The 15,757-nt window shown below is 41.0% G+C and overlaps 1 protein-coding gene across 1 annotated transcript in view; it reads right to left on the bottom strand.

Moving 5' to 3' along the window:
* SUSD1 (sushi domain containing 1) overlaps positions 1-15,757 on the bottom strand; it is a 134,935-nt gene that overhangs the window by 62,732 nt on the left and 56,446 nt on the right. Inside the window, exons 7-9 of the mRNA XM_018052598.1 lie at positions 12,039-12,136; positions 11,231-11,417; positions 1,066-1,175 (exon numbers count right to left, since the gene is read on the bottom strand). Coding sequence (XP_017908087.1) covers positions 1,066-1,175; positions 11,231-11,417; positions 12,039-12,136 — 395 coding nt within the window. The remainder of the gene's footprint in view (positions 1-1,065; positions 1,176-11,230; positions 11,418-12,038; positions 12,137-15,757) is intronic.

Here is a 15,757-nt window from a genome sequence, read left to right on the forward strand (position 1 = left end):
GGTGTTGGAGAAGACCCTTGGACTGCAAAGAGATCCAACCAGTCCATCCTAAAGGAAATCAGTCTTGAATATTCATTGGAAGGACTGATGCTGAAGTTGAAACTCCAATATTTGGCTACCTCATGTGAAGAACTGACTCACTGGAAAAGACCCTGATGCTGGGAAGGATTGAGGGCAGGAGGAGAAGGGGACGACAGAGGATGAGATGGTTGGATGCCATCACCAACTCAATGGACATGAGTTTGAGTAGGCTCTGGGAGTTGGTGATAGACAGGGAGGCCTGGCATGCTGCAGTCCATGGGGTCTCAAAGAGTCGGACACGACTGAGCGACTCAACTGAACTGAACTGAACTGAACTGAACAAAATTAGAAAGTTCCAAGCAGCTAAAAAATTTCTCTGAATATAAAGCCATATAAGTATAGATACACTTTCTTCCCAATAAATAGAAAAGGTAAATGAGATATGAATGTCACTTTTTTTTTTACAAATTAATTTTTAAAGTACTAGGAACTCTGTTATGCTGTATGAGAATTTGGATTGAGTGAATGCAACAGGACAGAATGAATGCAACGGGCTAGAATGAAGATCAGTCTGAGGCAAATTTGCAAAATTTGCCTGAACTGAACTGAAACTGACACAAAAATAACAAATCTCAGTTCCTACCTGATTACACTCACAATTTCACTTGAGATTTGTGATGTTTATAAATTCAAGTTAAACGAGAACCAACAGCCCTGCAAGAAGTTTCTTAAAAACCCACATCCATGTATGAATTTGATGACAAAACCAGCGGCAACTACTATGCCAAAATATTAATAAAATATAATATATATGAAATATCAGAGAAAAGGATAGCAAATCATTAAAATTTAAAAAATATATATAGTATCTTCCTTCAATTTAGTCCCTCACTTGCAGCTGTCTTGCATCCATCTCTAGAAACAAAAATTAAACAATCTAGAAATTCATTCCATTAGTGTGTTTAAATACTCTGGATCCCGACTTGGAGAGCACCCAAATATTTAAGTGACACAATTTATTAAGAATAGCATAAGAGATCTTACTTGATACACTTGTTCTGATCCAACTTTCCTAGAATGCCTGTTCAATTTCAAGCAAACTTCATTAAATATTGAAATATTGAAAATCCCATCATCTTCTAAGAGATCATCCCCTGAAAGATAAGAAAGAACACAGGGAAATGTTGCTAGCCAAACACACCACGATGAAGGACAGCGGCAACTCCGAGAGCCAACAGAATGTGTAACGGCAGAAGCATCAAACCTGGCTCCAAGTTCTGGCTCTACAGCTTCTTAATTGCATGACCTTAGCTAAGTCACTTAACCCCTCTGACCCTCAGTTTCCTTATTTGTGGAATCAAACAATCCATGTTGCTTTTCTTATATCACAAGCACAAATAATGTATATATATTTTAAAATGGTTGTAGGACTTCCCTTGTGGCTCAGTGGTCAAGAATACACCTGCCAACGTAGGGGATGTGGGTTTGATCCCTGGTCTGGGAAGATTCTGCATACTGCTAAGCCTGGGTGCCACAACTGCTGAGCCGGAGTACCCTAGAGTCTGTGCTTGGCAACAAGAGAACTCAGCGCAATGAGAAGCTGAAGACGGAAACTAGAAAGTAGCCCCCACTCACCGCAACTAGAGAGAGCCCTGCGTGCAGCAACGAGGACCCAGAGCAGTCAAAAATCCATAAAAAAGAATAAAATATATAAAACTATTGTTAACCCATAAAGGTGTGAGATTTTAGAAAGCTAATCCTATCCTTTGGATTGTCCCATAAGAAAAACGTCATGAAGGTAACTATCTCAACAGGCAGAAAGTCTGAGAATAAGGAGAAAGCCGAATAAAAGTCAAAGGTCAGGGATTAGAACCCTTAGAGCAAATGTTTCTTAGAGCAGATGATCAGAAAGTAGACGACCAGGCAAGATGTGTGTTCTCAGCAGACAGTATTTCCAGGGCTCCTTAGATGAGGGCTAAGGCAGTAAAATAATCAAGAAGCAGATGCATTTCCATCACTGTACGGAAGGAAAGTAACTTCATGCCTCCTGCAGCCTAATTCATTTCTTTGATGTTCATTTTCTTAAGGCAGTTAAAACAACAACAACAACAAAGAAGTTTGTTAAGACCCCACAGAGAGTCTAATAATACCAAGGCTAATTTTCAAGAAAAAGCAGATTTCCTAACAAACAAGTCTGGACATTTTCTACAAATGTGAAAAAGTTTCAGTGTTTAGCAGAGAGAAGCTTTTTATAACAACCTTTCAGGTGTATTTCTCCCACTGGAGCCTTTGCTACCTAAGAAGAAATAATGATAACAATAAACTTTTGTCTTCAAAATCAGAATTATCCATTTTAAATTTTAAATATCACTGACATAGGCAGCACCAGGCAATCAGCTTGGAGAAAGTAGTCTTGGCTAGCTCTTATTAGAAGATGTAAAAATATGGTGATGGGAAAGAATTTGAAGACCTATCACAAGTACTCTCCGATACCTTCACAACTTTCATTTTCAGGACTGCATAAGGATCCCAGAAACAAAAATTGCCCCATGTATGCATGTGGTTTTGAGGCATAACAAGTATACCTATGTGAGCAATACCACATATAGTATATGTCTGTACACAAACAGAACATAAAGCAGAAGTATTGTCTGCAGAGTTCCTGTCTCAATATGATTTTCCCACTTATAGCCCTTATGGTCTGAGAACAAAGGCATCTGGTTCCCATTTCCCACCCCCAACCCTGACAGAAGTGATGGAGAATAGTAAAAATGGGTCAACTTGCATCTGGGTTAGAAAGAAGGGTTGACTGCCATCTATAAGGCAGAAACATGAAGATATTTCTACATAGCACAATGTGGAAGAAACAAGGCAAAGAAAAAGGCTGAGAGCTCTGTGCAATATGCTTCCAAGTAAAGGAGCAGGGTCCCAAAATCTCAAAGGAAGGAACAGGGTGGACTGGCGCCCAGAGAGTTGGGGGCCGGAAGCAAGGACTGGTCACAGGACTGCTCTGTCTGGAGCCCCTTAGCCTGGTGGCTCCCAATCCTAAATGCCCATCAGCAGATCTAAAGGAAAGCTTGGACATCGGTGGGTTTTTTTTTATTCTTTTCTTTTTTTAACTCACCAGGCAATTCTGATAAGCACCCAGGGTTACATACACTGTTTGTTCTCACTGTTTCTACTTCTAATAATAATAGTCTCTTGTCAGCACAATGGAGATCATTAACAGAGAAGGACTTCTAAGTGGACGCCTGGGGATCTGGAGGTTCCATTTGACAGAGAACTGTGGTCGGCACAAGGGGAGACTTGTTCCTTCCAGCCCCTGTAGGCAAAGGTCCACGTGAAGCCAGGTGATGCTGAGCTGACGCAAGAGCTACAGTTTTACTGATCCAAGATAGCCAAGTGTTCAATCAGGGCAGGAGGCTTTCTTGCAGCTGCTCCTCAAAGGACACTGGATCATCCAACCAGCAGTAAGTCTTTCAAGATGAGATCTGAGATAAGCATAGCAATATTATCCAAGAAAAAGTAAGACCAAAGGGAATGCCATCCATTTTATTACGAAGGGAATATCAATGCTAAATAAAACTTTAAAAAACATATTTATTTACTTATTTATGTATTTGACTGCCTCGGATCTAAGTTGCAGCATGCAAGATCTTTGTTCTCACAGGAGATCTTTTCACTGGGATGCACGAATTGTCTAGTTGTGGCTCATGGGCTTAGTTACCCCCATGGCTTGTGGGATCTTAGTTCCCCTATCAGGGATCGAACTTGCATCCTCCACGTGGCAAGGTGAACTCTTTACCACTGGACCACCAGGGAAGTCCCTAAATAAAACTTCTCCTTCCAAGGGTAAGTAATCATAATCAAGAAAGGGGGAGCCTAAGAAATGATTCTACAAAGAAGAAGAGGGAGATCAAGCCTTGAAAGCAAAGAATGAACACTGCTGAAAAAATATTGAGCAAAATAATGGCAAAACTCAGCAACATCTGTTTCGTATACTCAGTAAAAAATTTTAAAGATGTATTCAAACAGATAAAGGATGAGATGGTAGAAGAATGTGATAGCAGAGAGGAAACTGGTTGAGAGAGGCAGAAATAAAAGAGGAACTAGAAGAGACAAAAAACAAAAGGAAATGAAAGTGCAACAAGAGAATTTAAAGTGCATCAGAAATGTCAATTCATAGATGCATAAATGCATCTAGAGAACAAACTTACTACACACTCTCAGAAGGCCAAGGACAAAGGCATGTATGTAAGAAAAGAGAGAGAGAATGGAAGACCAATGCAGGAATTCTACATAGGAGTATTTGAAGTGCAAAAACAAATGTCAACCACAAATCGGCACTTGCCATGGTTGGCCGTCATCTACCTCTACAAAGATTAAACTATGTGCTGCTGCAGCAGCTGAACTCCAATACCCACTGAAGGAGTTCAGAGTGGAGAGCAGAAATGAGGCACTCTGTGCTCCTGGAAAAAAAAAAAAAAAGGGAAAATGGCTGTCTGGGGAGGCCTTTCACATAGCTGTGAAAAAAAGAGAGGCGAAAAGCAAAGGAGAAAAGGAAAGATATAAGCATCTGAATGCAGAGTTCCAAAGAATAGCAAGAAGAGATAAGAAAGCCTTCTTCAGCGATCAATGCAAAGAAATAGAGGAAAACAACAGAATGGGAAAGACTAGAGATCTCTTCAAGAAAATTAGAGATACCAAGGGAACATTTCATGCAAAGATGGGCTCAATAAAGGACAGAAATGGTATGGACCTAACAGAAGCAGAAGATATTAAGAAGAGGTGGCAAGAATACACAGAAGAACCGTACAAAAAAGATCTTCATGACCCAGATAATCATGATGATGTGATCACTAATCTCGAGCCAGACATCTTGGAATGTGAAGTCAAGTGGGCCTTAGAAAACATCACTACAAACAAAGCTAGTGGAGGTGATGGCATTCCAGTTGAGCTGTTTCAAATCCTGAAAGATGATGCTGTGAAAGTGCTGCACTCAATATGTCAGCAAATTTGGAAAACTCAGCAGTGGCCACAGGACTGGAAAAGGTCAGTTTTCATTCCAGCCCCAAAGAAAGGCAATGCCAAAGAATGCTCAAACTACCACACAATTGCACTCATCTCACACGCTAGTAAAGTAATGCTCAAAATTCTCCAAGCCAGGCTTCAGCAATACATGAACTGTGAACTCCCTGATCTTCAAGCTGGTTTTAGAAAAGGCAGAGGAACCAGAGATCAAATTGCCAACATCCGCTAGATCGTGGAAAAAGCAAGAGAGTTCCAGAAAAACATCTATTTCTGCTTTATTGACTATGCCAAAGCCTTTGACTGTGTGGATCACAATCAACTGTGGAAAATTCTGAAAGAGATGGGAATACCAGACCACCTGACCAGCCTCTTGAGAAATCTGTATGCAGGTCAGGAAGCAACAGTTAGAACTGGACATGGAACAACAGACTGCTTCCAAATAGGAAAAGGAGTACGTCAAGGCTGTATATTGTCACCCTGCTTATTTAACTTCTATGCAGAGTACATCATGAGAAATACTGGACTGGAAGAAGCACAAGCTGGAATCAAGATTGCCGGGAGAAATATCAATAACCTCAGATATGCAGATGACACCACCCTTATGGCAGAAAGTGAAGAGGAGCTAAAAAGCTTCTTGATGAAAGTGAAAGAGGAGAGCGAAAAAGTTGGCTTAAAGCTCAACATTCAGAAAACGAAGATCATGGCATCCAGTCCCATCACTTCATGGCAAATAGATGAAGAAACAGTAGAAACAGTGTCAGACTTAATTTTCTGGGGCTCCAAAATCACTGCAGATGGTGACTGCAGCCATGAAATTAAAAGATGCTTACTCCTTGGAAGAAAAGTTATGACCAACCTAGATAGCATATCCAAAAGCAGAGACATTACTTTGCCGACTAAGGTCCATCTAGCCAAGGCTATGGTTTTTCCTATGATCATGTACGGATGTGAGAGTTGGACTGTGAAGAAGGCTGAGTGCCGAAGAATTGATGCTTTTGAACTGCGGTGTTGGAGAATACTCTTGAGAGTCCCTTGGACTGCAAGGAGATCCAACCAGTCCATTCTGAAGGAGATCAGCCCTGGGATTTCTTTGGAAGGAATGATGCTGAAGCTGAAACTCCAGTACTTTGGCCACCTCATGCAAAGAGTTGACTCATTGGAAAAGACTCTGATGCTGGGAGAGATTGGGGGCAGGAGGAGAAGGGGACGACAGAGGATGAGATGGCTGGATGGCATCACGGACTCGATGGACGTGAGTCTGAGTGAACTCCGGGAGATGGTGATGGACAGGGAGGCCTGGCGTGCTGCGATTCATGGGGTCTCAAAGAGTCAGACACGACTGAGCGACTGAACTGAACTGTGCTCCTGGAAGACTGGCAGGACAGGTCTTCAGGTAGCTAGATATTCTCAGGAGCTGATTTTATGAGCCCAATTCTTGTATCTCTTCATATCTAGAAAACCCCTGAAATCCTTCTTGGTGAAGATTGTTTCTTGTGACTAGCAGAAGCTTCACGAGACAAGCAGAAATTTTCTACCAAAAAATCTGCACTTGATTCCCCCTTTATCAAAATCACATATATAGTGTCCTTTACCCCTATGTCTTTGGAACAGTCTTTCAGAACTATCTGAGGTGCTGTCTCCCAAGCAGCAGTCCTCATACTACCCCCAAATAAAACTTAACTCTCATCTATCACACTGTGCATATTTTTTAAGCTGACACAAACTAACAAAAACAAGACTCAGAGATTTAATGAAAGAAAATACTCTTAATGTGTAGATAGACCAAAATGTGAAGATCCAAAAACTCACAGGGTTCTAGGAAAATTGTGAAAAACATTAACATGTATATAACCATGACTGAAATTTCATGAAAGAAAAGATTTCTGTCTCATTCACTACTGAATTCCCAATGCCCAAAACTGTCAAACACATAGCAAGTGGTCAATAAGCATTTACCACATGCATGAGTAAGTGATTAAAGTCTGGAACTTCACATATAAAGAAAACTATGATACCCAGGATGAAAAAGATCAGATTGTCTACGTGGGATTGAAAAAAAAAAAAAAATCACACCTTCAAATTCCTCTTTCAAAACTTTAAATTCCCAAAGCCAGTGTGAAACGCCTCCAGGATTCTGACAACAAAGGTTTTGTCCAATAATTTTATCTTCAATCAAGCTCCCATTCACTTGTGAAGACAACAAAATGAGGTTCTCTGATAACCCTGGGCTCAGAAAGTATCCCATTCCTCAGTAAGAAGACAGAAATCACGATGCAGAAAGAGAAATAAAAATAGAGGAAAACAGAAAAACTTCGGTATGAAAGAACCGCTAGTAAGCACTAAAACTATGAAAACATACACTGTTTATATAATTGTTACAAATATTGCTATAAGTTTATATAAAAATGAATTCTTGAAAGATGTAGTGCATGTTAAAAATTATTAAAAATAAGAAGCTGGCAATAAAAAGCTGTATTAAGCCAGGAGCAAAAGGAAAGCAAAAGGGGAAGGAATAAAAGGAAGTGAAAAATGCTAACTGCCTTGTCTTTTGCGGGGGGAGAAGTCGACATGATTCCAGTCTCCACACTGGTAATAAGAGAAATACACATTCAAACAGGACTTTTTTGTTTTTGTTTTTTAATGTGTAGTACCGAATAAAAGCAAGATCTCTACTGTCTGAATCACCGAGAAAAGAACATTTGTGCAGCAAAGAGAGTATGCAATAGACATAGCAACAAAGCATTAAAAAGAGAAAAAATTAAGATGACAGAAGAAAGGAAAATCGTATCACAAACACCACTGTGTAAATTGATTAACTCTATTTTTCTCACAAACGTTTGCAACGTATGCTATCTCCTCAAGTACATCCATAGCGATATTATCCAGACAGATTTTAAGAACAAAAGTGGGCCAAGGCATATCATGCAAGCAGAGCACAAAGAAGTCAAGAAAATCAGGGCAAAAAAATTATTAAATAGGCTAAAGTGAGCCACTTGTTAATAGTGCAAGTTAGAATCTACAATTAAGACATCAGTCATGAACAGAAATATCATAACATCAAACTGTGTGAAACAAACTATCAGAATGTATGGCAACCTGAGAAGAATGGCAATCTGAATAAGCAAAAAATAATAACAACAACAAAAACAGAAGTCCTTAAAAACCTTACCACTGAAGTTGATTTAAGACTAAATCTTACCTTATTTACAAGCAAACACTACACCTAGTATTGCAAAACTTTGCCAAATAGTAAACCCCAAGAAAATGTCATCAAATCTCCCCCAAAGAATACTAAAATTGAAAAAAAAAACTAGAAATCAACAGCAAAGTGTAAATGTTGAGAATATTTTAAACCTACCACTTGATAACATACATAATTAATCTTTCAATCATTGGGGAAATCAAAATACCAAGTATATAATGCTTTGAAAGTAAAAATAAAGGGAACATATATTAACACCCTCATAAATAATTCTTCCATCAAGGGAAAATCAGAATAGTAATTACATTGTGTCTTGAAAGTAAAAATAAAGAGAATATGTATAAATGCCTAAGGAATTCCACCAAAGCTCAAATCCAGAAGGGAGAAAGAAGAACTGAAATCTTTTATCATCAAACAGAAAATAATGGAAATAAGTTGAAGTATGCAATTAACTCAAGAATTTAGTAATAGAACAATATAACCAACTTAAGAGAATCAGGGAAAAGGAAATTTTAAAATGAGAGAAATTAATGAGATAAAAAATAATTTTAAAAACCCAAGAGATTATTCTTCAGGGAAAAGAATAGTAATGAAACACACAACCCAAGCTAAGCAAATCAAGTGTTAAAAAGAAAGAAACACAACACTAGGAATTAAAATAACCTGGGGATATATAATCTATAACTCCAGAGGAGTCCATAAATATTCCATTTGACATTCTCCCAATATATCATGTGAATGTATGGCAAAAACCACCACAATACTGTAAAGTAATTAGCCTCCAATTAAAATTTTTTATTTTAAAAAATTAAAAATAAATAGATAAAAAAATAAAATCACTAAATGGACATTTTCTAGGAAAGTATAAATTATAAAAATTGACTCAAGAAAATGTAAGAAACACAAACAAATCCCCAAAACCTTAGAAGAAACTGACAGTCATTAAAGAATTGTTTCCCAAAGGGATGAAACTTTTAAATGATATTATGAGCAAATGTGTCCAGCTTTAAAGAAAGGGGATAATCCCGAAGTGATGTAAACTTTTCCAGGGTATAAAAATATGGAGAGCTTCCCAATTCATTTAAAGAGAACTGGCATAACACTAATCATGAAATCGGATGGCTAAATGTGCAGGATCCAGAAGAGCAGAATGACAAATTTTCACATGAAGGCATGAATAAACAGGAAGGACAAAACCTGAGTAGATACGGAGAAAATGTAGAAATGTACCTTGTACCCAGTTGGGATAATTCAATATAAAGCCCAATCCTCACTAGATTAACTTGCAAATTTAATCTAGTTCCACTTAAAATTTCAGACAGAAGGAGGTCTGGAGACATTAACAGACTCAGCCAGGGTCATCCAATTCTTAAGCAGCAGAGTTAAGATGTAAATCCAGGTCTGTCTGAACCCAAAGACCATGCTGGCCTCAGCTGAAATTAACTTGAAAAGGTTGAAGAGGATGTTAGTAAAAACAGCGGACAATGAACAGCAATCTGTTATTGACTGAACAGGGACAGATGAGTTTGGAGTCCTAGGATGATCTTTTCATTCCTAATAAATCTACAGTAGTTTATTGTTAACTCTGAACAATTTTCTCTAATTAGTTACCATATTAAGTTGACAATATCTTTCCCTAGCATAGTCTGTACTTAGAAATAAATCATTTTATTTCTATACAAGTACCCTGAGACCTATTTTGTATAATTTCATAGTCTGAATGATATTGTAAAGACTAGCACACTTTTCATTTATTTCTGCCACATCCGTGTTACTTCCCAGTTCCTAGCAGCAGCAATACCTAAAGGTTGAGTTTTCTTAAATTCAATTCAGTCACTCAGTCATGTCTGACTCTGAGCCAGGCCTGCCTGTCCATCACCAACTCCCGGAGCTTGCTCAGACTCATGTCCATTGAGTCGGTGATGCCATCCAACCATCTCATCCTCTGTCATCCCCTTCTCCTCCTGCCTTCAATCTTTCCCAACATCAGGGTCTTTTCCAATGAGTCAGTTCTTCACATCAGGTGGCCAAAGCATTGGAGCTTCAGCTTCAGCATCAATCCTTTTAATGAATATTCAGGACTGATTTCCTTTACGATTGACTAGTTGGATTTCCTTGCAGTCCAAGGGACTCTCAAGAATCTTCTCCAATACCACAGTTCAAAAGCATCAATTCTTCAGCACTCAGCTTCCTTTATGGTCCAACTTAAATAGGTTTTCTTAAATAGGACATTAAATAGCTAGCTGAGAACTACCTCAACTCATACAAGACAATAAATGACACCAATGGCTTCTCAAGGTTTGCTTTTAAAGAATTTAATTAATTTTGACATCCCACAACCAAAGTGCTGAAAAAAACATATTGTAATTGTCATGATGATATAAAAATCCAGATGATATCTATGTGCCTTAGTGTTTATTACAACTTCCTGAGGCTCCTTCCTGTCCAATCTGCTTTCCAACCAACTTCTACCCTCCTGCATCCTAGGGCTGCCTCCTCCTCTCCACCTGCTCACCCTCACTTTGAATCCCCACCCCTAATCAGTCCTGGGGTCATTTCTCATCCTAGATGTACAGCTCCTGGGTCAGCCTCCCTAGCTCCTCCTTTGTCATGGGCAAGAGTAAGAAATGGCTTTTGAGTTTCCCACCAAAGATAAGCCAGATGGCTAACCTCTATTGCCTTAGACAATTGAAACAGAGTGCATCATTGCCTACTGCTGTCTTTTAAATGCCTTCTTGCTACCTTCCACGTCAACTAGAGGACCCAGGTAAGAATCCCATTCAGTCAGGCATCCTTAGGACAGGAATCTCTCCTACTAGCCCTGCTCTGGTTCTGACCCCTGGAGTAATTAACCTCTTGGCTGCAAATCTTAGAAAGTAACTGTGAACTCTCCTGACCTGTGGATTCTGAAGCACGTTTCCCCACATCCTGCGCTTAGCATTCTCTAGCAGGAAATGAGACTTCACCTCCACCTACCAGCTGTCTGGAACTCAATGACGGCTGGCACGGAGCGTCGGGGAGGGGCTGTAGAAATGTTCACGGTGTAGTTGGTGCCCTGGTACAGGTCTAGGCACACTTCTGGGGTCCTGCTCTCTGTGGTCAAATTAACTGTCTCCTCATGAACTGATTCCAGGGGGTCCAACCGCTGTCCTTTTATGTGTATCTTTGTGAGGGGAAAAGACAAGAGAACCCACCGTGACTTCACTGAAAACAACTAAGAGAGATTTTGTAGTGCTGGAACCTACTCTCTTACTACTCCCTTTTATACTGACTGCTCACCCTGGGGCAGACAAACAGGGCAAACCTCTGCTATCAGGTATCTGATGATGAAATCTGATCAGCCCGGTAACCCAGAAACCCTGAGAAGTGACATAAAATGGGAAGTTTCTCTAAGCAGTGCTATCCTGCACTCAGATGACCAGTGATCAATGGAGGCAGTCACAGCCCGAGACCTGCTCGCTGCATCCTGTCAGCCAGGCAGCAGATGCTTCTAGGCTTGCTCTGGGGGAGTGAAACTCAAGAGCTTGGAAACAAGCAATCATGATGATGCCAAATATAAATACACCCCCCACGCATACACCCTGGAGGATGACAAACACATTAAACACCACATGTAAAATCAAATGATCCAGATATCGGAAAAACTCTACTCACTTAAAAAAGGACTATGGGATTGGAGAGCTATCTGATTGAGAAGCACTTCCGGAAGCAAGTTCCTCTGACTCTCATTCCCATGGTAACCATCTCTGCCCTGGCAGAAGAAAAAGGAGTTCACTTCACTTACCACATATTCGATCTTGGAGTTTATTCTTCCTGGGTTTATTTGCCACCTCACACAGGTGTTATTAAACACTGACACCTCATTAATTTCTACAATTATTTCTAAAAGAGAAAAAGAAAGAATCCACTCAACAAAATGCATCAAAGGACTCTGGGAAAATCCGAATGGCCAGCCCGTTAGAGGGCATGACTTTGTTTACTTGCCCGGCTGGTCTCTCTGCTGGTCACCATTCACACTAGGATTCAGAAACTGAATCAGCAGTTCAAGCTATCCCAGGCCAATCACCCAATTTAACTTTATCATGAGTGAGCTCGGCCCATGACCTGATGTGGAAGAAAAGGGTGAGAATTCCCTTAAGTACGGGTGAGAATTCCAGCCTGTGATTGGTCTGACAGGCCACTGGATGCCACAGGCATTCCATTTCTGGGGGAAGGAAAGGGACCCAGAACCGAGCCCTGAACCTTCCCTGCAGCTGCGCAGGTTAGACCGGCTTCCGGTTCCCTCATCCCACTGACTGATGGAGCGTTTTGATCGCCAGGTCACTGCTGTTCCCAAGAGGGAAATGACACAGATCACCACCCATGACCATTCCTCAGGAGCAGCCCATTGCAGGTAAGCTAAATAAATTCTCCACAAGGTCCCTGGGTATTTCTGGGGCTCCGTTAACTGAAACCATTTAAATCTGATTTATCAGGAAGCCACTAATTTCTTTAAGTTGTTCTGTTTCTTTTAAATATTCTGCATGTGGCAGGGGCGGGGGGTGACCAACTGATAGGGTAGCATTGAAACATACACATTACATATGTAAAATAGATCGCTAATGGGAAGTTGCTGTATGTCACAGGGAGCTCACCGCAGTATTCTGACAACCTAGAGGGGTGGGATGTGGTGGGAGGTGGGGTGTGGGAGGGAGGCTCAAGAGGGAGGGGACGTATGTATACTTATGGCTGATTCACGTTGTTATATAGCAGAAGCCAACACAATACTGTAAAGCAATTATTCTCCAATTCAAATTTTTCAAATAAATAAATATTCTGTACATATTTCATGTAATAAATTTAGCAGTGTGGGAGACCGTATTATGGCCTTGGTTCCTGAGATAACAGTTTCCAATGAACCTAGTAAACGACTTAGGAAGTTGTTCAGATGAGAATGGGGAAACGACTTAGCTTTTTCTCTACTTAACAAATTTCCTGCAGATAAGTAAAACTATTTTTACTTGCAGCTGACATGCTCTTGTCTAAAAAAAATCTTAAGGAATTCACACACACACACACCACACAATTAAAGCTAAGAAACAAGTTCGGCCAGGTAGCAGGGTACAAGGCCAATGTACAAAAAGCAATTGCATTCCTGTCCACTATCAAAGAAAAAGCCAGACGTGAAATTTTAAAAAACTCACTTACAATAGCATCAAAAGGAATAAAATTCCCTGCAGGTGAAGTGGAAGTCGCTCAGTCGTGTCTGACCCCATGGGCTGTACAGTCCATGAGATTTTCCAGGCCAGAATACTGGAGTGGGTAGCCTTTCCCTTCTCCAGGGGATCTTCTCAACCTAGGGATCGAACCCAGTCTCCCACATTACAGGCAGATTCTTTACTAGCTGAGGCACCAGGGAAACCCAAGAATACTGGAGTGGGTAGCCTATCCCTTCTCCAGCAGATTTTCCCAACCCAGAAGTTGAACCAGGGTCTCCTACATTGCAGGCGGATTCTTTACCAACTGAGCTATCAGGGAAGCCCTATTCCCTGCAGGTAGAAGTTACCAAACTATCACCTCTAGAGGAGAGAATCAACATCTCACCAAGGGGGAATATTCCTCAGCCTACATTCAAGCTTTCCCAATGAAGCAGATGTTTTAGACCCTTTCAGCTCACATGCCCCTTGCTCCTGCCCTGTCTGAGCTTTGACAACATGACCATGTCTTGTCTCCCAGGCTGGGGTTTCCCTGCTGCATGTGCAACCTGGAAGTGGGGGGAATGGACACTTTTTGAAAGACAGGAAGTACTGGAAAAATCTGCCCCTTACTTTTCTTCCCCTTGTAGAGCAGACCTACAGGACCTCTCAGGGCGCTGCTGCACTGATGGTGCGATCACGTGCACTCAGTAAGGACCAGGGCAACAAGGAATCCTCATGCTGGCTCGGCTTCCTTCCCTGCTCTGCCCACCTCAGCCTTCACTCCTGCTTCTTGGGGGTGTGTGTGTGTGTGTGTGTGTGTGTGTGTGTGTGTGTGTGTGTTAGTTGCTCAGTCATGTCCGATTCTTTGAGACCTCATGGACTGTAGCTTGTCCAGCCTCCTCTGTCTGTGGGATTTCCCAGGCAAGAATACTGGAGTGGGATCCACTGCCTTCTCTAGGGGACCTTCCCAACCCGGGGATCAAACCCATGTCTCCTGCATTAGCGGGCAGATTCTTTACCCCTGAGCCACCTGGGAAGCCACATTTCTTCATACTCAGAACCAATGCTACCTTTAGATAGACCCTAATCTACTGACCTCCTTGCCTATGGAAGATTTTATATCTTTACTAAATCACCCAATCAGCAGCACTGCTGAGATTTGATGTCACACATGACCTGGTCATGGGTAAGCCCAGTCAGCTGACAGTAAGTGGGAATAAGTGGAGGCAGGAAGAGGAAAAGAGGCAAATTTCTGAAGAGACCCCAGAGGATCACGCGTGTCCATCTACTGCACTCCTGGGTCACTACATCAGTGCATCTTCCTGGAGCACAGATAATTTGAAATCAAAGAAATATTCCAGGTGTGGACATGGGTACTCTGATGGATGCAAAGATCCAATCATTCACTTCCTTGGGTAGCATGATGATGACACTGGCAACAGTCTTTTATCAGCCTGAAAAAGTCCCAAATATTCCCAGCCCCTTCCCTCTCCAGCCCATCAAAGCACTAGAGTTCTAGACTCCTCTGTTCACTCCTACAGCCCCCTGATACTCATCCCGTGGTCCAGAAGGAAAAGGAAACATCCCACTCCTCACCTTGTCGCTGAGTTGCCATTAAAGCATATTTCCTTCCCACTAGGGACTCTGCCACCCAAGCAGAGATTAGAAAGGAGACATGAGGCAAAACCAATACAATATTGTAACGTAATTAGCCTCCAATTAAAATAAATAAATTTCAATTTAAAAAAAGTTCTAATCCTGTTATCCTAAAATGTGAAAAAAAAAAAGGAGACATGAAAGTTTCCTTTCTTGTTCTTCCTTTTTGTTCATTCACTATGACAACCGCAAATGACATCTCAGAGTGCCATCTGCCTCCAGCCTGTGCCCTGCTCTCTGCACAGATGGGACCCAGATCTTATTGTAGGGAGGTCAGCTATTTCATTCCAAGGAGTAGTTGAACAAAATTTAGTTGCTCTTCCCTCCAGGTATCTACACACCAGCTGGAAAGACTTCTTTGTAAATGTATCAGATATTAAACATCTACATTCATGCTGCCCTTTTAAAAGAGATGACTTGGGAGGCTACAGCTTCATTCTAATAGTACTGAAAACTGAAAACACTTTTGGAAGTTCTCTTTGGAACTGAGTCCAGGGCACTTTATTCATCATTGACCCTTAACTGAACCATCATTGAATGCCAAACATCCTCCCCTGCCAGGCACTGGGCTGTGATGATCAGAAGGTAAGTCTTTCCCTCAGGAACACTGTATCTAATGGAGGAAGCTAACACACAAGCAGATAAATTATGATTCCATCAATATCAGAAC

This window comes from Capra hircus, chromosome 8 (genome assembly GCF_001704415.2).
Source record: "Capra hircus breed San Clemente chromosome 8, ASM170441v1, whole genome shotgun sequence".
Classification (NCBI taxonomy): Eukaryota; Metazoa; Chordata; class Mammalia; order Artiodactyla; family Bovidae; genus Capra; species Capra hircus.